Below are 24,563 nucleotides of genomic sequence, written 5' to 3' on the forward strand. Positions count from 1 at the left end.
GACAGTGGCTTCAGTTGTGCAGCAGGTGCAGTGGCACCAGTGTGGTGTAGCTATCATTAGTGGAGCAGGGGCAGTGGCACCAGTGTGGTGTAGCTATTATTAGTGCAGCAGGTGCAGTGGTACCAGTGTGTGGTAGCTACCATTGTGCAGCAGGTGCAGTGGCACCAGTGTGGCGTAGCTATCATTAGTGGAGCAGGGGCAGTGGCACCAGTGTGGTGTAGCTATTATTAGTGCAGCAGGTGCAGTGGTACCAGTGTGTGGTAGCTAGCATTGGTGGAGCAGGTGCAGTTTTAGTGTTGCTTAGCTATGATTGTGCAGCAGGTGCAGTGGCATCAGTGTGTGGTAGCTGCCGTTGTGTAGCAGGTGCAGTGTTATCAGTGTTACTTAGCTATGATTGTGCAGCAGGTGCAGTGGCACCAGAGTGGGGTAGCTATCATTGGTGCAGCATGTGCAGTGGTACCGGTGTGTGGTAGCTACCATTGGTGGAGCAGGTGCAGTGGTAGTGTTGCTTAGCTATGATTGTGTAGCAGGTGCAGTGGCACCAGTGTGTGGCGTAGTTACAATTCGTGGAGCAGGTGCAGTGTTATCAGTGTTACTTAGCTATGATTGCGCAGCAGGTGTAGTACCACCAGTGTGGCGTAGCTACGATTGTGCAGTAGGTGCAGTGGCACAAGTGTGGCATAGCTACACTTGTGCAGCAGGTGCAGTGGCACCAGTGTGGCATAGCTACACTTGTGCAGCAGGTGCAGTTGCACCAGTGTGGCATAGCTACCCTTGTGCAGGAGGTGCAGTGGCACCACTGTGGCATAGCTACCATTGTGCAGCAGGTGCAGTGGCACCAGTGTGGTGTAAGTATCTTTGGTGGAGCAGGTGCAGTGGCACCAGTGTGGCAAAGCTACACTTGTGCAGCAGGTGCAGTTGCACTAGTGTGGCATAGCTACCCTTGTGCAGGAGGTGCAGTGGCACCACTGTGGCATAGCTACCATTGTGCAGCAGGTGCAGTGGCACCAGTGTGGTGTAAGTATCTTTGGTGGAGCAGGTGCAGTGGCACCAGTGTGGCAAAGCTACACTTGTGCAGCAGGTGCAGTTGCACTAGTGTGGCATAGCTACCCTTGTGCAGGAGGTGCAGTGGCACCACTGTGGCATAGCTACCATTGTGCAGCAGGTGCAGTGGCACCAGTGTGGTGTAAGTATCTTTGGTGGAGCAGGTGCAGTGTTACCAGTGTGGCGTAGGCGTAGCTACCATTGGTGGAGCAGGTGCTGTGGTACCAGTTTAGTGCAGCAGGTGCAGTGGTACCAGTGTGCGGTAGCTACCATTGGTGGAGCAGGTGCAGTGGTAGTGTTGCTAAGCTATGATTGTGCAGCAGGTGCAGTGGCACCAGTGTGTGGTAGCTGCCGTTGTGTAGCAGGTGCAGTGTTATCAGTGTTACTTAGCTATGATTGTGCAGCAGGTGCAGTTGCACCAGTGTGGCATAGCTACCCTTGTGCAGGAGGTGCAGTGGCACCACTGTGGCATAGCTACCATTGTGCAGCAGGTGCAGTGGCACCAGTGTGGTGTAAGTATATTTGGTGGAGCAGGTGCAGTGGTACCAGTGTGGCGTAGGCGTAGCTACCATTGGTGGAGCAGGTGCTGTGGTACCAGTTTAGTGCAGCAGGTGCAGTGGTACCGGTGTCTGGTAGCTACCATAGGTGGAGCAGTTGCAGTGGTAGTGTTGCTTAGCTATGATTGTGCAGCAGGTGCAGTGGCACCAGTGTGTGATAGATGCTGTTGTGTAGCAGGTGCAGTGTTATCAGTGTTACTTAGCTATGTTCGTGCAGCAGGTGCAGTGGCACCAGTGTGGCGTAGCTATCATTGGTGCAGCATGTGCAGTTGTACCGGTGAGTGGTAGCTACCATTGGTGGAGCAGGTGCAGTGGTAGTGTTGCTTAGCTATGATTGTGCAGCAGGTGCAGTGGCACCAGTGTGTGGCGTAGTTACCATTCGTGGAGCAGGTGAGGTGTTATCAGTGTTACTTCGCTATGATTGCGCAGCAGGTGTAGTACCACCAGTGTGGTGTAGCTACCATTGTGCAGCAGGTGCAGTGGCACCAGTGTGGCATAGCTACAATTGTGCAGCAGGTGCTGTTGCACCAGTGTGGCATAGCTACCATTGTGCAGCAGGTGCAGTGGCACCAGTGTGGTGTAAGTATCTTTGGTGGAGCAGGTGCAGTGGCACCAGTGTAGCATAGCTACCATTGTGCAGCAGGTGCAGTGGCACTAGTGTGGTACAGTTATCATTAGTGGAGCAGGTGCAGTGGCACCAGTGTGGTATAGCTATCATTAGTGCAGCAGGTGCAGTGGCACCAGTGTGACGTAGCAGGTGCAGGGGCAACAGTGCGGTGTAGGTACCATTGTTCAGCAGGTGCAGTGGCACCAGTGTGGTATAGGTACCATTGCTGCAGTAGGTGCAGTGGCACCAGTGTGGCGTAGGTACCATTGCTGCAGCAGGTGCAGTGGCACCAGTGTGGTGTAGCTATCATTGTTGCAGCAGGTACAGTGGCACCAGTGTGGCGTAGCTACCATTGTGCAGCAGGTGCAGTGGCACCAGTGTGGTGTAAGTATCTTTGGTGGAGCAGGTGCAGTGGCACCAGTGTAGCATAGCTACCATTGTGCAGCAGGTGCAGTGGCACTAGTGTGGTATAGTTATCATTAGTGGAGCAGGTGCAGTGGCACCAGTGTGGTATAGCTATCATTAGTGCAGCAGGTGCAGTGGCACCAGTGCGGTGTAGGTACCATTGTTCAGCAGGTGCAGTGGCACCAGTGTGGTATAGGTACCTTTGCTGCAGTAGGTGCAGTGGCACCAGTGTGGCTTAGGTACCATTGCTGCAGCAGGTGCTGTGGCACCAGTGTGGTGTAGCTATCATTGTTGCAGCAGGGACAGTGGCACCAGTGTGGCGTAGCTACCATTGCTGCAGCAGGTGCAGTGGCACCAGTGCGCCACATTGGTGTAACACACTCACTACCACACACTCACCCCCACAGACTCACCCCCACAGACTCACCACTACACACACACAACAACACACCACCAGCCGTCAGTGCACGCTTTCACCAGGGCCAAACGCCACCAGCCATCAATGCATGCTTTCACGAACCACAAGCACCACCAGGCGTACAACACCAGCCGTCAGTGCATGCTTTTACAAGGCGCACTCACCAGCAACCGTCAGTGCACGCTTTCACCAAACACACACACCATCAGCCAACTGTGCACGCTTTTACCAACCACACACCCACCAGCCGTCAGTGCACCCTTCCACCAGGCACACACACCTCCAGCCGGCAGTGCACTCTTTCACCAAGCACACACACCACCAGCCATCAGTGCACGCATCAATTGTTAACGCATCCACAATTAACTATTGTAGCAATCTCAGTATGGTACACTTTACTTTTAAACATATTCATGTAAAGCACAGCATGCCACCATTGCTACAATTCCAATCTAACCCACATAATTCGACTACACACCACATGCACACACTCCATAACACATGGCGAAAAGACATTGCCATTTACAATGCCATTAGCTCAAACTCAAATAAATCCGAGCCCGATTGCATTTCCAATGCTTGTTTAATATAACCTCCCCCTCCGACTCCTACCTGCGACTGCCATGTTCCACCGGCCGCAACAGTGAGGTCAGCCCGTGACAGGTAGGAGGCAGAGGAGATGCGCGGGGTCGCAGGAATGGGGTTGACAGGAGAGCAGAGCTTGGGGTAACGGAAGAAACAGTGGAGTGGTGGGAGGAAGTTGATGGAAACGAAGCTAGGGCCATAGTGACAGGCAGGGGGCCAGAGAATGGTGTGAGGGAAAGAAGCAGCACAAGGGACACAGGTAGGAATGAAATGAAATGAAATGAAATGAAATTGGATTTATAGAGCGCATGGCTGCCCTGGAGCGTCCCAGGGCTGAAGGCTGAACTGAACACAAAAAACTCAAGAAGGGACGTATTTAGGGAGTGATAGGGAAGAGAAGGGTTTTAAGTGCTTTTCTGAATTTAAGGTAGGCGGGTTCCATCCGGAGATCTCTAGGAAGTGCGTTCCACTTATTTGCTGCATTCAACGAGAACCGGCGGCCTCCGGTACGTGCTTTCCTTACTCTCGGTATGATGGCCAGGTTTTCTCTGTCGGAGCGAAGGGCTCTGGCCGACTTGTAGGGGCGAATCAGACCTCTCAAGGCCGAGGGGCCTTTACCCTGCAGCGTTTTATGAGCGATACAGAGTGACTTAAAAGTGATTCACTCCTGGATTGGGAGCCAGTGAAGGGCTTTTAACAATGGTTTGGCTGATGCCCGTCTAGGCGCCCCCATGAGCAACCTGGCTGCAGCGTTCTGTGCTCGCTGGAGGGTATTAATAGTGGCAAGAGGTGCAGCCAGGAGGAGAGCATTGCCATAATCCAGTCTGGGCAGAATTAGGCCCTGGATTAATAGCTTTTTTCTATTGAAAAGGAAGGAGGGGGAGAACCTTCCGGGCTGCCCGTAACAGGCCGAAGCAGCCTCCTGCGACCTTCTGCGCATGGGTCTTAAAGGTTAATTGGGGTTCAAACCAGATCCCGAGGCTTTTAATTTTCTCCTTGGGGGGGGGGGGGTAAGTCCCCCATGCAAGGGGGCCACAGCTCAGGGGGCAGGGAGGTAAATTGATTGCCCAGAAACATGATCTCGGTCTTAGTTCCATTCAGTTTGAGCTTTGAGCTAGACATCCAGGAGGAAATGGCAGTAAGGCATTTCGGGAGGTCATCCGGGCAGCCCCCTTATTGTGACAGCGAGACGACAAGTTGAGTGTCGTCTGCGTAGCTAATGGATTTGATCCCAAAGGGGGCTACTACCTTCTCTAACGGGGCCATATAGACATTAAACAGTGTGGGGCTGAGGGAGGAGCCCTGCGGCACCCCACACTGTAGAGGAGTGGATTTGGACATAGAGCCATTTTCCCATATCCTGAAGGATCGATTGTCCAGGAAAGACTGCAGCCATCTGAGGGCTGACGCTGTAATGCCCAGCTTGGCAAGGCGTTGAACCAAAATTACATGGTCAACGGTATCGACTGCAGCGCTTAGATCCAGGAGGATCAGGGCCACTGATCCCCCTGAATCCAAGATGCATCTTGCCTCTTCAGTCACAGCTATGAGGGCGGTGTCTGTGCCCTGACCTGGGCAAAAGCCCGTTTGGGAGTCGCTGAGGAGGTCGTTAGACTCCAGGAACTCTGAGATCTGCCTATTCACTACCTTTTCGGCCACTTTGCTCAGTCCAGGTAGAAGGGAGATAGGGCGAAAATTGGCCAAATCGGAAGTGTATAGTCCCGGTTTCTTTAAAAGCGTTTTGACTTTAGCCTGCTTCCAACTCGGGGGCACTGTGCCCGTGGAAAGTGGCGCGTTAAGTAGCTCTGTGGCTAAAGGAGCAATGGTGCTCATAATTTGTTTCAGAATATGCATCGGGACTGGGTCGGAGGGAGAACCACTTTTTATATTAGATAAGGTGTTGCAGAAGTCTTCCCTGGTAATACAGCTGAACGCCTCAAAATGGAGGCAGGTAGGGACTGAGAAAGGAGCTTCAATGGGTAGTATGACAGAAGATTGAGGGAGGCTATCAAGGATTTTCCGTATTTTTGCATCAAAGAATTCTGCTAGCTGGTTGCATTTTAGTTCGGGGTCATTGTGAACCAATGTTGGAGCTGGAATTTTGAGGAGCAGATTAACAATTTTAAACGTTTCTCTGGCGGAATTGGCTGATTGTCTAATTTTCTCCTCGAAAAAGACTGCCTTGGATTTCTGCCGTGCGGATTTATAGAGTCTTAAGGCAGCTTTATAGGCGGTTTTACTATTGAGTGCCCAGTCTTTCCGCCACATGCTCTCAGCTCTTTTACAGGCTTTTCTGAGCTCTCTTAATTCGGGCGTAAACCAAGGGGATTTAAAGGTATTGCTCTTTTTTGTGGTAAGTTTAAGGGGCAGAACCGTGTCCAAGGACTTAGTGAGCCAATCGTGGAAGTTTATATCTGCTTGAAGGACGTCAGATTCTGCAGGGGGTACCGATTGTTCGAGGGCAGTTTTCAGGTTTTCTACCAATAGCCTCGGCCAAGGTCTTTGAAGTATACGGGGACAAGATGCCTTGGTCGTTTCAGAGTAGAATTCCCAAGAGAATGACACTACAGAATGATCTGACCATGGAAGGGGCAGAGGGGGTTTGGCTACAAGCTGGGAGATGTTCGAAAAGATAGGGTCCAACAGGTGGCCTTTGTTATGGGTAGCTTCCTTGCTTGCAAGCTCAAGGTCAAAGGAGTTAAGGTTTGCAACCAAATCGACAGCTAAGTTGTCCTTGGAGTCGTCAAAGTGCAGATTCAGGTCTCCCAGGACCAGAAAATTGGAGGCCTGGGCGGCTGCTGCTAAGGTAGTTTCTAGTAGGGAGTCAGAAAAGTGTTTTAGGCTTCCCGGTGGCCTATAGATAAGGAAACCTGAAAGTGAATGAGTAGGTGAAAGCTGAATACTAAAGCTTGCGCTTTCTACGGCAGTGCGAATGGCCGCCTAACCTCGAGCTCCGCAACTCGGGAGAACGACTCCATCAGTTTCCTGCTGACCCGCTGTCCTATCCAGCAGCAAAAGCGGTGATCCTGATGCCTCACACCTTGCTGAGCCCTCCGGTGCCCTGATCTCTCCTCTCGAGGCTTCTGACGAGGAGTTTTGCAATCTTTTGGGGCGATCGCGCGCCAGCGCCGATTCTTCACAAAATGGCGCCGCTCCGTCACGTCGGTGATGCCTGACGACCTCTCCGGTCTCTTGCACCCAGCAACACCTGGACGAGATCACCACAGCAGGGGATGTCAGCTGCTCCCCGGTTTTCCACTCATGCCGGTAAGAAGCGAGAGCTAACACGCTTTCACAGCGCTGTGCTGCCACTCTCTGCCCTTCTCGCCTGACCTCAAGATGGCGGCCGCCATCGGAAAAACGCTCCGATTCCTACTTGCTCCAAATAACTGCAATTCAGCATGAAAGCGCCTGTAAAGAGAAGCAGTTCTCCTCTACCTTCATGCAGAAGACCACCTGTCTGGTTTCTATGAGGCTTTCCTCGATCCTTGGGGGGTCACATTTCTAAGTTATCTTGGCATCGTGCCCCTACCCAACACCTCACTACCAGCACCTAACTTTGCTTCTCCTATAAGCTGGCTCATCTAATCTCCTAATATTATCAGCTACACAGGGAAGCCTTGGATCAGGAGACAGCACAGGAAATAGCACACCTACACTAACAGCGTCAATCAGCTAGCCAGCACTAGGCTCGCCTGGCGCTGGGAGAATCACCGCGTGGAGCCAACCTTGAGCGTCTCAACAGCCCTAGCCTGTTTGTCAACTCCCTGTCTGATCCCACCGTCGTCATCCCCAGACAGGTGTTCCTGACAAGCTAACTGGTAATCACATCTCTTTTCAAACCTCACGTCCAAAATGGCGGGCAGAGATGAAAAGACAAATTCTAAGAAGGTGAAACCTGAGCCGCAAATTTCTGACTCCCCTATTAAGAGCAAACCAGACATGGCGGCCACGATGGAAATGATTTTGAAAAAGTTAGGAGACCTCACTGTTATCTCCAAATCCACTAAGGCGAATACTGACGCTATGCAGCTTGAGCTAACGGCCATCAGAGCTGATATGAATGACCTAAAATCCGGGCTGAACACAGCGGAACAGCGCATCAGCGACATGGAGGACCTCTCACGTCAATCAGCTGCTAGAATACAGCGGCTTGAAAACACCACTGACACCCTCAGACGCCAACATGCTGAGTTGGAAAGCCGCAACAGGCGAGGGAACAATTAGAATTTTTGGCATACCCGAAAAACGCAGAAAAAGATGCGGACTCTTGCGTGACTTTCCTGGAAGCATGGATCCCCATGATCACCGGCATTGCTTTCCCGCATGGTCTGGAGCTAGATCGTGCGCATAGAATCCCCACATTCACTACTAACCGCGAGAAGGGTCCCAGACCAATGATATGCAAACCACTCAGATATCAGCATGTCGAATTGATCCTACAATACGCAAGGAAGCAGCACTCCATCGTGTGGGAAGGTCAGAGGATCATTTTTACACAGGACTACTCCAAGGACACAGTGGAGGTTCGCAAGGGGTTCCTGGACCTCCGCGCCAAGCTCAGATCCAAGAGCATACCCTACTCCTTTGCAGGTCCAGCCAAGTTCAAAATTACAATAAACGGCCGCCCAAAATTCTTCACGGACCCGAAAGATCTGGAAAACTACCTGCAAAATGGCCCACCTCAGGAAATGGACCAATCGAATGGCCTTTCTAACAAAAGGAAGACCACGTGACTATCCTGACAAAGAACAGGTCTATCGGATCTCTATCCTTTCCAGGTCGCACCATTGTGTACTTGTAGTTTTGGGATAGTTGCCTTCTCTAGTTGTTTGCTAGTCCGCCCACTCGCTGTTACCGAGCACATATCCTATTTTCCCACTATCGAACTATCGCTTCCACGCATACTGTCAATGCTGTTAGATAAGTGACGATTTATGATCTCCTTTGGTCTGCAACAGTATTGGTGACTGCTTGCATAATGTCGAGCAGGTTCTACTCTCACACTTAGACTCTATTGCACGACGCAAATAGTCGCTACTAGTTTGTCATTATTGCTATTATATGTTTCTGTGCACATATACTGCCCTTACTACAAGGAGCTCTATCCAATATAAGAATTCAAGTTTTCTTGACACAACATTTAGCTGGTTCTAACCTTCTTACTGTTTTCGTCTGCACGTTGCAGACAGTCACTCCTGGTTTAATACAGCATATTATTGCACACAAACACTATCATTACGCACGTATTATTGCTGCAGTAAATATTAACCGCTGCCACACTTAGTCTGGACATCTAAATCCTCTTACGTTTTAACATTGGAACTAATGAATATAGTTTGCTAATGTTTAATAACTCCTGTTTTGCCTAGCTAGGTACTGTCGTCGTACTCCCTATGTACGTATTGGGGGGGGGGGGGGGAGGGGGGATTGGGAGGGCTTGCATGGGGATTGGGAAAAAGAGAGAGTTTTCAGCAGATAATAATTGTTGGTACTTTATAGCATTGTATATCTTTTTGTGTTCTTTTTTGTCCCTTTTTCTGTCTGTTTCATTCAGCTACAACACAAGGACGCTAGTTCTATCCCTAGCCATATCGCTAGCTCTGTCCACTTGTTATTGCATTAGCACACAGGCTCCCACGGGGATGTTTGTCTCATTGTTCTGCCCCCCACCAGATCACCACTTAGCGATAACCTTGCCCGCTAATGTCTAACACTAAGTCAATAGCAGATGTCCTCAACATAGTTTCGTTAAATGTTAAGGGTCTTAACCACCCTGTAAAAAGGAGGAAAGTGTTAAGACTACATCGTCAAATCTAAGGGGGATATTATCCTCCTACAGGAAACTAAACTATCGGAAGAGGACACACGTTTCTTAAACATCCATTGGTCTTCCCATATACTGTCATCCCCTGCACCGCACAAGAAAGGAGGTCTAATTACCCTGATATCAAAGAAGTCAAACATAACACTGGTTTCACACACTCATGACACGGAGGGAAGGGTTCTGGTGGCCCACCTACGCAGAGAAGATGACCCAATACACGTAGTGAACATTTACGGCCCCAACTCAGACGACCCCGGGTTTTGGGACTCCGTTTCCCGCTCGATGGAGCATATCCCTCAGGACGACCTTCTCATTGTGGGAGGCGATTTTAATCTTCCTCTAGACCCCTTACTAGACAGGCAGTCCAAATGCGCTTTTCACCCATCACGCTCACATGAGGCACTCCTGCGGCTATGCGAAAGGTACTGTAAAGACTCATGGCGTCTCCAAAACCCTGATGGGAGAGACTTCACCTGTTACTCCACTCCCCACAACTCCTACTCGCGTATTGACTTTATCCTAATATCCTCTACATTTGCACACCTAATCGAGGAAACCGACATCGCCCCTAAACTGATCTCCGATCATGCATGTATCCACACCAAACTTGCAGGCTCCCGCTCAATCAGACCGCCCAGAAGATGGCGCTTCAACGATGAAACGCTAACCAACCCTGATGACAAACTACAGATTACTAAAGCCATTGAAGAATACTTACTCTTAAATAATGTCCCTGACACAGATCCAAACATCCTCTGGGACGCGCTCAAAGCCACGATCCGTGGAGTTATTATTAATATAAGAGCCAGAGCCAACAAAGCGATAAGCGATAAAGAACTGGAGCAACTGGAGCAGGAGATCAGATCACTAGAATCCTTACACAAAACCAATCCTCAAGACTCCAAACCCCTTAACCAACTCATAAAAAAGAAATACAAGCATAATTCCATCGTGAGCAAGAGAGCAGGCGTGTGGATCAACCGCTTCAAAGCCTTGAAGCTGTGTGAGGGAAACAGAGCCGGGAAGCTGCTGGCCTCCTACCTTAAACACAAGCAGAAACTAACAACCATATCCTCTATAAAAGATCCTGCTAATAATACGCACACCAACCAGTCCAAGATTCTTGATACCTTTAAGCAGTTTTACAAAGAATTATACAGGAATGATAAGCCCCTGGACCCAAAGGCATGTATAGAATACCTAAAGGCCCTTGACCTCCCCAGACTCTCCGAGGTAGACAAATTAAATCTAGGGTCCCCCATCAGTATCACAGAAATCTCGACGGCCATAAAAACACTCAAAAGCAACAAAGCCCCGAGCCCTGATGGCTTCTCTGCCTCTTTCTACAAAGCCTTTGACAGCCAACTCTCCCCGACACTCCAAACCGTGTTCAACTCCACCGCCTCCAGTGGGAGTATCTCTCCCTCGATGAGTGAAGCCACAATAATTGTTATACCCAAGGAAGGGAAAGATCCCCTCCAGACTAAAAATTACCGCCCCATTTCACTTATAAATATTGACTGCAAGATCTATGCCAAGATCTTAGCAACTAGATTAAACGCCGTGCTGCCCAAATTGATAAGTCCGTCACAAGTAGGATTTTTGAAACACAGGATGTCGAATGACAACACCAGACTCCTATGCCACATACTTGAAAAAGCGAAAAACTGCAAAATGGCGATGGTTGCAATAACCCAAATGCTGAGAAAGCATTCGACAAAGTCTCATGGCCATTTCTTCAACAATGTATGGGCGCATTCAATCTGGGTAACTCTTTCATTAAAATGGTGATGGCCTTATACTCTGCCCCCTCTGCCCGTATATCTATTAATGGAACACTCTCTGACCCGTTCCGCCTATTCCAAGGAACTAGACAGGGTTGCCCACTTTCTCCGGCTCTATTTCTGCTGGCTCTTGAGCCACTACTCACCGACATCAAGAAAAATGAGGACATCACAGGTGTCACCTTCGGAAACACTCAGATAAAACTAGCGGCATATGCCGATGACATCTTAATAGCCACAGAACACCCAACCCTATCAATTAAGGGGCTTATGTCCTCCATCAGTAAATACTCGGCATTGTCCGGCTAGAAGTTAAACAAGGACAAATCCGAAGTTAAACCCCTTAATGTACATACTACCAAAGAGGTCCTTGGAAATTCAGGTCTAGCCTGGCAACCGGATGTCATTAAGTATCTAGGAATAGAATTCACTGACAACATACTAAGTACACTCAAGCACAATGAATCGACCACAATAGCGAAAATTAAAAGAATCTTGGATGGTTGGTCGCCGCGATTCATTACATGGTGGGGTCGGATAGAGACGATAAAAATGATGATCTCCCCATTGGTCAATTACCTGAGCTCGATGCTTCCCCTAACGCTCTCTAACGATTTCCACTCAAAACTGGATAAGGTAATTACCTCCTTCCTCTGGCAGGGGAAAAAAGCCAGGATCAGCATGAAAAAGCTACGACTAGATAAATCCTTGGGTGGTGTCAATCTGGCCGACTTTAGACTCTACCAGACAGCCTTCCTGGCCAGGCAAGGTGCGATCTGGCTCACACCACAGCCTGATTACACACCAGTGTGGTTACACATCGAAAAATCCCTAGTGGAAGGCCTTGACCCCTCCTCCCTCCTTACCATCAAAGTGCGTCCCGATATTGACTAATATCATATTTAAAAACACTAAGAACTCCCTCCTCCATATAAGTAAATCTCTACCCCATCAATTTCGCAATTCAAAATGGGAATCTCTATGGCGGAATAACACTACAACATACAAAGGTAAACCGCTGTATAATCCTTCTTGGATCAGGAAGGGAATACACTTCCCTCACCACCTCTACGAGGGCCAAACACCACTCACATTCAAGGAATTACAAGATAGATTCCAACTCGAGAACATTGACTTCTACTATTTTCTACAAGTTAAGGTGGCCCTAACCAAAGCAAACTTGGGCAACACATCCCCCTCACTCCCTGGCCTTCTATCCACCCTTAATAGACTTGGCCACCAGGTATCCAGAATGTACAAAATGATCAAACCACAGAAATCTAACCTGGTCTCTGCATTACAATCCTATTGGGAATCATATTCTTCCACTCCCACATCTGATAACGAGTGGGCCAGAATTTGGGAATCGACCACAAGACACAAAATTAGCCCAACTCTATCCCAAACTAAATTCTGGCTCCTACACAAAGCCTTTTGGACCCCCAGGAGACTTTTTCTGCACAACATCAAAGACAATGACTCCTGCTGGAACTGTTTAGAAGCAGGAGGAGACCTTGAACTTCTAATATTTAAATGCCCCCGGGTTGCCACATACTGGGACAGGCTATTTGACTTTGTTAACAAAGCCCTGCACGTTTCTCTCCCGAGAGAATTTGCTACTCTAGTTATGGGTTCTTCCAAAGCTCTCACTTTAGATGAAAATGACAAAGCCCTACTTGATCTTTTACTGACAGCGGTGGTTAAAGTCATAACGTCCAACTGGAAAAATACAGCCAAAGCCTCCTTCCCCCATTGGCTCAACTGGGTTTCTAATCTCAGGGGTGCCGATACCATTGCACTTGCCTCTCACCCCTGGCGCCCACAACACAGTAAAATATGGGCCTCACTTGACGCTCACTTTGATCTCTTCAAACCTCCGTGAGACACCTAAAACCTTGTTGTGGCAAGCAATTTCTCAATATGATATTTGATGGTTGTGCTTCACCCTGCTGTGCTATATAACCGATCTATCTGCCTGCTGACATATGCCTTCGTGTTGTACGGACTTGATGCTTAATTGTCATTTTCTTTATTTACCTGTTTACTTTTTCCCCCCGCATGTTATGTTACTCCATATTATGTTACTTCACCGCTTCTCGATTTATTATGTACTTGTACCATGAACTTTATCTGCTATTATTTGTTCTGTTCATATCACTACCAAGCTCTCTCAATAAAAATTTTGTGAAATAAAATTCCGCCCTCCTCAAGTCTACAGGTCAGGGACTCCTTATGGATTATAGCAAGCCCCCCGCCCTTGCCTTTCTCCCTATTCTGACACTGAATATTGAAGCCACTAGGAAGCGCAGAGATAATGTCAAAATCTGTATGGGAGGATAGCCATGTCTCCGTAAGGAAGAGCAGGTCAATATTACCTTCTTTTATCAACAGGTTAATCTCAACCGCGTGCTTAGGCAGAGATCTACAATTAAGAAGCGCCATCTCTAGTACTCGACCAGCCTTCTTACCATTTGTCTTCCCGGGGATAGGGTCAGGGCAGGCTTGGCAACGGCAGAATGGAGGATTGGTCCAGTCCCGATGATGACATCCCAGGTCGCCAAGATGCCGCAACGCCAAAAGTTCCTCCCTCGAGAGACTCGTAGATCCCAGAGGGGCCACGGGCATAGTGACTGGCCCTAGGCCCGGTCTGGCCCGGACGGGCCCAGATGGAATTGCCTCTGGCGAGCCATCGGCGCGCCCGCTGCGCGGACGGAAGACAGACTTCATTATGTAGCGCCCGGGCCGTGATTCGCCCGACCGCTAGAGTGCTGACCGTGCTTTTCCCCAGCAATGGCGGCCAAACTCGTCGCCCTCTGGAAGCCTCTCTAAATCCGAGTGTGGCCCTAAGTCGGCCCCCGGTATGTCTGACGCGGGTACAATTGAGCCCCCAGCTGTCCCAGACAGAGTCAGTGCAACGGTGCAATTTAGACACAACAAACAAAGATGCAGGACAGAGTTGCCGTTGTCAGCAAAGTAAGTTTTGGGCACATTGATAGGGGAACTGCGGGGACAAGGTAAAGAGAATGATGCATGAAACTTACCGACAGAATTTGCATAGAAGTGGCGCTAGGAAAGGGGTATACGAGGCACTCTGTGGTGGAAAAGCAGGACAGAGGTTTAATATGGGTTTCTGTCACAGACGAGGGTTGGACTGGTGCAAGAGGTGAGCGCATATAAGGTAGGAAGGCCAAGAGATGGAGTAAGGGGGTAGATGGAGCGAGATGGGTAGAAGAAAAGAGGCTGTTGAAGGTGAGGGGGTGGTGGTCAAAGGGTGACCCGTGTGTTACAGCAGTGAAGAGGCGAGGACAACGATCTGGGAGTCTAGGACGTCTGTCATGCAAGGCTTATACCTCAGTGTAGAATGGCGGTTACGGGATCCATTTTGTGTTTGCCGCATGCCTCAGTGCCGAGGGAGGCCCACACGACGCCGCAAAACTGGTGAACACCGTGGCATATGTTGTGATTTTGTCTAATAGTATGACGTGTGCATGAGCACAAAATCCATGCATGTTGTGCAGCGCGGCGCACGTCGTCTGCAAAAAACACTAGCGAGGCAGAATGCTCATCAAGATTAGCCTTGAGGGCTCTTTCTAGTTCAGCGCCGAACTGCATATCTGTGTCATTTAATTTGGCAATTTGCAAAATAACCATTGGCAGGCATAATGAATACTGCTACATGATTGCATAAAATCTTCTGCAAGTATAAACGCGATGAATAGCAGCGTTTGGCGTTTTACTGATAGCGCGGCGTTCCTCTGCAAGTCTGTGTTACATACGTTCTGACATTCCAAGCACCTGCTTCGGATTTTATTTCCGGCAGATGAGGTTTTCATTTTCTGGCACAGGTTTTTGATGAAGTATGGTGCGTGCCGTAAAAACTACTAGTGACTGTTTTTTTTCTGCTGGTGAGACAGATATGTAGCTGGCAGCATTGGAAAAAGGAAAATCTATTTCTAAGCTGTGAAGGGTATTATCTGTTAATGTACTTTAATCCTGATGAGACTAGGAAATGCCATTCACAGTGGAGGGAGTGGGCCGGAATGTTGCGAGCAATCAGAAAGCGTTTTATATGTTTACGTTATATATTTTGTTTTCACCTTCTCATTCATATTGATCCAAACGTGTTAAAAATGAATGCATTGCATAATGAAAAGTAGAAATATCCTCGGAACATGTATTTTAAAAAAATATTCTCTCAGATATATGTCTGCTGTAAAAAGGAAACACATGCAAATCCACAACACCAGGGAAATAAAAATAAGGTCTAGCGAGGCAATTTGACTGCAGGACTTGATTTTTTTTATGCCTCACCACTTTCAAATCTCACCAGCCGCCACTGGTAGCACTACAAAAGTACTACTAAAGTACTACTACAAAATGGTATCAAGAAACCTACGGAAGTAAATCTCACCTCCACCTCTCCTATCTTTTCTAGTTTAATACTTAGTAATACATGTGGGAGGGACTAGGGGAAGTGGTTTGAAAAAGGGACATGCTTACCATTAAATGTGAGGGGTTTAGAAAGGATTAAGAAGGGTTTTGGGGAAGGATATTCACCACCCACAAAAGAGTTAGCCCATTGTGAGGCACAAACTACATTTCTAAAGTTATTACAGCCAAAAAGGGACCGAAAACAGTTGTAAATAACTCCAGCTCAGAGATAAAGTCCTGCACCACACATGGTCAACCACTGGTAATGCAGCATCAACCAACAGAAAATATTGGAGGTAGAAATTTAAAATAAAACCGGATATGAAATAATGTTTAATTAAATGTCAATATTTTAAACACTTATTAATATAATTTGATGTTAACAAAATGCAAAAATAAATGAAAATATTAAATTTTTTATTGAGAAATTAATATAACAAATGTTTATTAAAATATAATTAAATTAACTCTATTCCCTTTAATAATTATTAATGCTTAGTGAAAATGTTTTAATTTATGATTGAATTTATATTTTAATTTAAACTGCTGAAGCATTTTTAATTTGGTTCTAAATTTCAAATAAATATTAAAATGTAATTTATATTAATATTTAACAAAAAGTATTTAAAACTTTTGTTTACAGTTAAATAAACTTTTGTACTTTTCCCTTTGTTTTACCATTGGGAGACTCCACACTCAGGGTGGAGATCGTACTAAGGCAAAGAAAATAAAAAAAAAAAGTTAGGTAAACTTTAAGATAAATTAGCAAAAACATGTTTATAGTAAATATTATTGCAAATTGTTATATATTTATTTTACATGTAGAACAAAAGACAAAAATGTTACAGCACAATAATCTTGAGTTTCAATGAAATCTTTAATGAATTTAAATATATCAAATAAAAAATTTTTTTCTTGAGTTTGGAATAAAAAATAATTTCCCTCAAGTTTTTTTTTCTTTACTACACATTGAAAAAATTACTTACTACTGTTTCTTTTTGGCAGTAGTAATTTACACTCAAATTTGGCCCCCTTTGACTATTCATTTAAAGGTAATGTCAATCAGCCCACATGACAGCAATTTGGTATTTGGCTTGTTAGATAGTGAGAGGGATGGCATTAATCTTTCTTACCGTTTACTTGCTTACACATCCAAAATGGAACCCAGTGACGGGCAAAATAGTTTGTGTCAACCGGTGAACTTTTGCGCTGCCTTGTGAGTGCTGGTTGCCTTCTTCTCACAGTGATCCCAGCTCCTGCCCTGGCTGCACTGCTCTCCTTGAGGGTGCTTGACTGCTGCTCAGTGATTCAGGACTCTGATCACCTTGTTACCCTGGTTCACAGGGGCCTCGGCTTCTCCTCTGCCTCACCAGGGCTGCATGGTTGATCATTTACTACTGAATGCCGGTCAGACATGTAAATGTTTATCAGAAAGTTATATTGCCAACTAATAACCTTTTGAGATCTTCATCGGCACTAGAGATTATACCACCCTTGCCACTAGGACCATAACAACCAACTCTGTCACTGCCATAACCACCACTACCACAACTATCACATCACCAGTAAGCATGGGCGGAAAATCCGTTTCGCTCGCGGATTTTGCGGATTTTCGGTAAATTCGCAATCCGCGAGATTTGCGAATCTCCCGCAAAATCCGCAAATCCGCGAGCAGCGGATTTTGCTCGCACTGTTCGCACTGTTCGCGTGAGTTCGCGCCCCGCGAATAAGTGCAAAATTGCAGAAATACGATCTTAGCAAAACTGAAACTACTTACCAGGTTCAAAAGTTCAGGCTCATCATTAGTAGCCATTTCCTGTAGTGCTTCCTGAGGGGCCCCTCCAGAGTTCAGTTGCCAGTTGAAACTATGATGTGACCCTGCTCTGAACCTCAGAATAGTTACACATATGCCACAAAGGTCCTGAATTACAGCTAAGGGAGACAAGCAGGAGCCAGGCTGGAAGTTCAAATCCATTAATCAGCCCCTAATTCATTATTGTCAGTTGGGGCAGGGCAGGTGTTGTAACTAATTTTGCAACAATGAAAGCACTTAGCAAGTGCAAAAGATCACTAATCAGGAAGCACTAAGGAAGCAGGTGCCAGCTAAAAAAATATTCTGTGACACATTAATCAGCCCCAAATTAATTCAGGTCACTTGAGGCAGGGAAGGTGTGCTTGCGTTGCCACAATAATGTACACTGACTGGACAACCAGAGGGTGCTGTGATGAAACAGAGGGTGGCATGGGTGGGCCAGAGGGTGGCATGAGTAGTCAGAGAGTGGCAGTGGTGACAGAGAGTGGCAGTGATGAAGAAGAGTGTCCCAAACAGGCTGGACACGTAGAAACAACAAGTTCGCGAAACTTGCGACCCGACAGGTAAGTTCGCAATTTGCGACATTGTACAAAATCCTCGCGAACTGGCAGAAACCCGCGCAAACACACAAAAAAAAATCCGCAAATTCGCGAGAATTCGCGGATTTTGCGGATTGCGAGTTCGCAAATCCGCAAAATTCGCGAACGCGAGATTCGCAAAATTCGCCCATGCTTAATCACCAGCAATGCAGCCACTACCCTCAGCACTAACACCAACAACCTTGGTACCATCAGTTTGTGTATATGTAAGAGAAAGGGCAGTGTGGGCATCGGTGAGTGTGACACTCTGAATTTGATAAATGCAATACATATAAAATACCCCTACCTATTTGCTTTGAGAAAGATTGTTAGTTTTTTTAATTCCTTTTCAAGTTTTGTTTTGGCCATAACCGGCTTTTGATTGGTTCAAAATAAACAACAACTTTGATTATTGGATACAAGACAGCTATGTGTAAAAGATAGCAAGATAGTTGTCGCATCACTTGGAGAAATGATCGAAACAGGACTCTCCGGTATAAGGGTAGAAAGCACTGGCAAAAACCCAACATCATGCCAAGTGTAGCATCAGTACGAATGTGCCTAGACTCTTTACGCTTCGGGTATTCGCTGTACACAAGTATGGTTCACATGACATCCATTCAGCTTTGTACTGGGATGTACTTCCTGCAGTGTACGTAAATAAGACATGCAAACCTCCTTAATCCATTGCAGGGCTCACCTGACGCCAAAATGCTTTCTCAATGGGAAGCCACCACGGAGCAGACTACAATGAAAAACAGAAGATTAGGATGTAAGAAAATTAATACATTGCCATTTATAAAGCCATTTTAAATAAAACATTGGTACACAATTATTAATACTAAATACATATCAGTACTCTTCTCTTTGCTGTCTGTTCGACTAACAGCCGCAAACTTATTTTCAGCATTTCACATACAGCAGCTCATTCTGAATAACAGACAGTGGTTGAAAGTAGCAAACAGCACTACTCATAGCAGTAAGATGTTCCATCCCCTCCGAAGACCTCGAAGGAAAACGTTAAATGCCAGGTAAGAAGGCTCTGTTTATCAGCTACAATCAGATCATTTGGCCAGGTCCACTATTGGATGAATAGGTACATACAGGCGATTCTGGTATTATTAAAAAAAGAAATTTAAGTTAGATTTATTATTTTAATTTTTAATGTAAACATTTTTTTAGTTTACAACATGTTAACATTCATCACATACCGTTTTTACAATGTTGCACAAGTGTTTGCATATTTTAAAACTGCTGATACAGTTTCAGTAACTCCTTGCGAGACTGATACTACAAATTACTGTGTCACCTAAAGCAGCTATAAGTTATTAAACACTCCAATCATAGCGTCCTGCAAGGCCAACGCGACCAGCCAGTCTCCAGGGTCCAGGGCAGCTAAGACCTGAGCCAAAGTCAGCATCTTGAACTTCTCCTTCCGGAGAAAGCCGTTGACGTTCCTTAGGTCCAAGATAGGGCGTAGACCCCCTTTGCCCTTCTTGGGTACCAGAAAGTAGTGGGAGTAACATCCACACCCTACTTCTGGCCCGGGAACGCACTCGATGGCCCCCTTGGCCAAGAGGGCCGTGACTTCCTCTTGCAGAAGTTGCAAGTGATCCCCCGACACGCGGTGGAATAGCAGTGGCATGGCTGGAGGGGTCGCCTCGAAGGGGAGGGAGTAGCCCCTTCGGACGATCTGCAGCACCCACCTGTCCGACGTGACAGTGCGCCAGTGGGAGAGGTGATGGCGAACCCTGCCTCCCACTGGCGTCACATGGGCCTGAAAACTCGGACTAGGAAGGTTCCGAGGTAGGTGCTGCGGAGGGAGGTGTGGACTGGCCTCGACCGCCACCGCGCTGTTGAACATTCTGCGGCGCGTGGCTGGCAGCACGTGTGGGGGCGCCCCTTCCTTGGCCACGAAAGGAGCGAAAGGAGCGAAAGGCACCCGATTGCTGGTGTGTGGCCGAGAGGCCCAAGGACTTGGCCGTGCCCTGGAGTCCTTAAAACGCTCAAGCGCATTGTCTGCCTTGTAGCCAAAGAGGCGATGGCCATCGAACGGCATGTCCAGAAGTGTGGCCTGGACATCGGCCGAAAAGTTGGCGGACCTCAACCAGGCGTGGCGTCGAACCGCCACTGTCGTTGCCCTCGCCCTGCCCAGTGAGTCCATGGTATCCAGCCCACACCGGATGGAATATCGCACTGCATATCGGCCCTCCACAAGGGTTTGGGCGAGTTTAGCCCGGACCTCCTCCGGGCATTGTGGCAGCACGCCCGCCACCGCGTCCCACAGTGTGTGGGTGTAGTGGCCCAAGAGACAGGCGGTATTAACAGACCGCAGCCCCAAACTTAGGGACGAGAACACTTTCTTCCCGAATTGTTCATATTTCTTGGATTCCCGATCGGGCGGAGCCGTCAGGAATGCGGTCTGGAAAGTGGAGAGCTGGATAACCAGGCTCTCAGCGGTGGGATGGGTGGACAAAAAGCAAGGGTCGCCCGGGGCCGGGCGGTAGCTTCTGGCCACGTTCCTATCCACAGGCAGACCTGTGGCGGGCTTGGACCAAGTGCCCACAAGAACGTCACACAAGGCCTCATTAAACGGCAGCAGAGGCTCACTGGAGCTTGTCTGCGGTTTGAGGACCTCAGTGAGGAGGTTAGTCCTCATAGGCCGCGACGGGGAGCTCAAGGTTTAAGGCCTTGGCCGCCCTCGTCAACACTACACTGTAAGTAGACCCCTCCTCCGAAGCCACGGTTGGAGGGGAGACAAATCCAGTGTCTGGCGAAGTGTCAATACCACTGGCCTCCCCAAGCTCATATGTCCAGTCCTCTTGAGACTGGCACTCCAGTGCCAGAGGGTCCTCAGACCCCTCCCAGTCTCCCTCGTCACCCGTCTCCTGTAAAACAGGACCAACAGACGGGGCCTCCTCATGGAAATAAAAATCTCCAAAGGCCGCTGGAAGCGGCGCCCAGCGGCGCCGTTCCGGCGCCAGAGTCGGACCGAAGGAAACATTGGGGACGGCGTCCACAGTGGGCGCCGGGGGAGACACCCATGGGGCCGGCGCCGGTGAGGTCGTGAGGTCAACCGGCGACGACCCGGAAGCGGATCCGGTGAGGTCCTCCGGCGCCGGGACCGAAGTCCCCAGCTGCGTCGGGCCGAAGCACCCGACGGCGTCGGGGCCATAGCACCCGACCCGCTAGGGCATCCAGCCGGGACCGTTGGGCCCGGAGGCACCACGGAACCCGACTGTGAGGGATGGACCTCATGGCCATGAGTTACCGCTCGATCTCTTCTGGCGTCACGCCGTGCCCAGGCACTCGAAGGTGTGGGGCAGGCGGCGACTCTTGCGACTCCCTCGGAGCCGTGTGGGTGGTGTCACCCGAACCCCTGGCCGCATCGTGCGAGCGTCGGGGTGGGTCGGAGGAACGATAATGTCTCTCCGACCTCTCATGCCTCTTACCTGAGGACTTGGATCCTGACGACCGATGTCCACTCCCGGAGCTGCAATGACTCCCACCCCGCGACCGGTCCCTCGACCTCCCATGGGACCGGGACCGGGACCTGGAACGGCGCGGGCCGACTGCCAGAGCTCGAGTCGCTTGCCGGACCGCTCCCGCCTAGCTTTAGACGTCAGGGCCCGGCAGTCGGAGCAGGTGCGGTTGTCGTGGTCGAGGCCTAAACACTTCAGGCACCGGCGATGGGGGTCCGTGACCGACATTAGTCGGTCGCACTTCGAGCAGGGTTTGAACCCGGGCATCCCTCCCGGCACCGATAGAGTCGAAGACTCGAGGAAAGAAATTATCAAAAAGATCAAAACGTTTAGTCAAAAAATGACTATGGGGTAGAGCTTCTCTGGATCTGCGCTAGCTGGCGCGGAAAAAAGAAGAACTGACGTCAGTGCGCATGGGCGGCGTCTAAGTACTCCGACGACGTCATTCCGGTGCTAACGACGCCGACGACGGACGTGGAGCCGCGGACGACGCCTACCGACGCGCAGGGGTATTGCTACGCAAAAATTTCCGGATCCAGTCGGACGCCTGGGGATATTCTAAAGTAAGGAATCTATCACTAACGTGTCTCTTTCAGATACAATGAATACAGATTACAGTGCGGCAAACTGGACACAACAATAGTGGAATAGGAACAACAGTGCTACAGTGAAGACGCAATTAAGGGGGGGGGGGAATGACAAGTACAACCACGAGTACAGCGGAGCTACGGGGCTCCTAAAACCAATCCAACAATGGGGCGATGGCGAATACAACATTATACAAATAAGACGATTAGCACAAGGGGGGGGGGGGGGTGCAGTTACCGATGGTAGCACAGAGGGCGCAAGGCACAGGGTGGTCTCGAACCCTAACAGGTGGGGCTCCGAAGCTCAGCGGCGGAGCAGAGCGGAGCTGCAGGCCTCGGACTGGGGTCAGAGTTTTTACAACAATTTTGTGTTGCGGTGTGTTCTGCATAATTATTGATTAGCCACATCTGAAATAGTATCCATCATGAACTGCATAATCTGCAGATGTTAACCAAATAAAATCACTGCGACTGGCAAAGCCCATAGGTCTCGCCTATGCAAGAACTGTTGGCTTTGCCAATGTGTCTTAGCCATTTTGGACACCAGTATGGCTGCTGTTCAGCATGGCTAAAAGTTAGTAGAGTAGAGGAGAGCGGTGTGGCATGGAGTACAGTATCGCGGAGTGGAGGGGCATAAAGAGGAGTGTTGTAGAGTGGCACAGAGTGGAGCACAGTGGAGTAGAGTGCCACAAAGAGGCATAGAGTTGAGAGGAGTTGAGTCAAATAGAAAATCGTTGAGTGTTGTAGAGAAGAGGGCTGTGGAGTGGCATAGGTAGGAGTAAAGTGGTGTGGAGTTGCATAGAGGGAGTAACGTACAGTGTTGTAGAGTGGAATAGATTGTCGTAAAGTGGAGTGGCACAGAGTGTCAGAGTGTCGCTGCATAGAGTGGAGTAGAGATTCATAGAGGGAGTTGAGTGTTGTAGAGTAAGGGGCACAGAACGGAGTTTCGTAGAGTGGTGTACAGTGACGTGGCGTAGAGTGGCGTGCAGTAAAGTGGAGTGGTGTAGAGTGAAGTTGAGTAGAGGGTCATGGAATCTAGCATTGTAGAACAGTGTGGAGTAAAGTGGAATGGCATAGAGTGGAGGGTCATAGAATTGAGTAGACTGTCGTAGAGTGGAGACGGCCAGAATGGAGTTGGGCAGAGTGGCGTGTCGCAGAGTGGAGTGGTGTAGAGTTGAGTGGAGTAGAGTTGAGTGGAGTGGAGTGGAGTGGCATGGAGTGGAGTGGAGTGGCGTGGAGTGGAGTGGAGTGGCGTGGAGTGGAGTGGCGTGGCGTGGAGTGGAGTGGAGTGGAGTGGCGTGTCGCAGAGTGGAGTGGTGTAGAGTTGAGTGGCGTGGAGTGGCATGGAGTGGAGTGGAGTGGCGTGGCGTGGCGTGGAGTGGAGTGGAGTGGTGTGGATTTGGAGTGGAATAGAGTGGAGTAGAATAGAGTGGAGTTGTGTGTCTTAGAATGGTTTGAACAGTACATAGAGTGGTGTAGACTGGAGAGGCATACCGTGGAGTAGAGTGTTGTAAAGTGGAGTTGCACAGTGGGGGTATGCATGGTGTGGTAGAGCACAGCCATTACAAACAACACATTTTCTATTGAAATAACCATTACATGGAACTGTTCAACCTTTCAATACCAATTGTTAATGAGGCAAGGTTCCAATGTCTGACCAAGAGCCTCAATTCATCCACCGCTGGGTCTGAGGGAGCAATCTGGAAGCGCCAAGAGCCATCCTAACCACTCCTGCCACCACAACTGATGCATGGTTCCGGTGGATGACCAAGGAACCCATACCCGCCAATGTGAAGGGGGTAGGGTTGCTGTAGGAGCCAGAGGTCCTTCTCACACCCCCCACGTTAATGATGTAGATTTCCTGGTGGTGACCGAGGCATCCCTCGCACCCACCAGCTGTGAATGAGGAGGGGTTCCGAAGAGTGACTGATACCATCTCACACCCACCATTGTGAATTTGTTAGAATTACAAAGGGGGAGTGATGCCTCCTCACACCTACCGCTGTGAGTGACGTAGATTTCTAGAGGGTGACTGAGGGATTTCTAGAGGGTGACTGAGGGCATTGTCAAATGGATTGCTACGAATGAGGTAGGAATGCACTAGTCAGAGTTCCCTGTTGCAAAGTGAGCGAGTTTGGGTGGTTGAGGGTTGCAGTCGGGTGCTGATGAGGCGACAGCTTAAGCATTTTTAAGTGAATGAGGCAGAGTGTTCTAAGTCCCCTCCACCGGATCTAGAGACGTGGAATAGGTTAGGTAATGGAGGTGTGGGGTGTGCAGCTGCTATTTGTGAGAGGATGTAGCAGAAAGTCATTCTCCCATGATCTGTCATCACGCCCATGCATTACCTACCTTGCCGGCTGACGTCACAAGAGTAGGCATCAGTTTTGACACTATATTGCGGTCTCCTACAGTTAGACAAGTGGGTCATTAGCAACAAACTCGTTG

The 24,563-nt window shown here is 48.8% G+C and overlaps 1 protein-coding gene across 1 annotated transcript in view; it reads right to left on the minus strand.

Moving 5' to 3' along the window:
* SUMF2 (sulfatase modifying factor 2) overlaps nt 1-24,563 on the minus strand; it is a 175,501-nt gene that overhangs the window by 66,145 nt on the left and 84,793 nt on the right. Inside the window, exon 4 of the mRNA XM_086954575.1 lies at nt 18,750-18,794. Within this exon, the coding sequence (XP_086810701.1) occupies nt 18,750-18,794 (45 nt within the window). The remainder of the gene's footprint in view (nt 1-18,749; nt 18,795-24,563) is intronic.

The sequence above is a fragment of the Lissotriton vulgaris genome, chromosome 2_1 (genome assembly GCF_964263255.1).
Source record: "Lissotriton vulgaris chromosome 2_1, aLisVul1.2, whole genome shotgun sequence".
NCBI lineage: Eukaryota > Metazoa > Chordata > Amphibia > Caudata > Salamandridae > Lissotriton > Lissotriton vulgaris.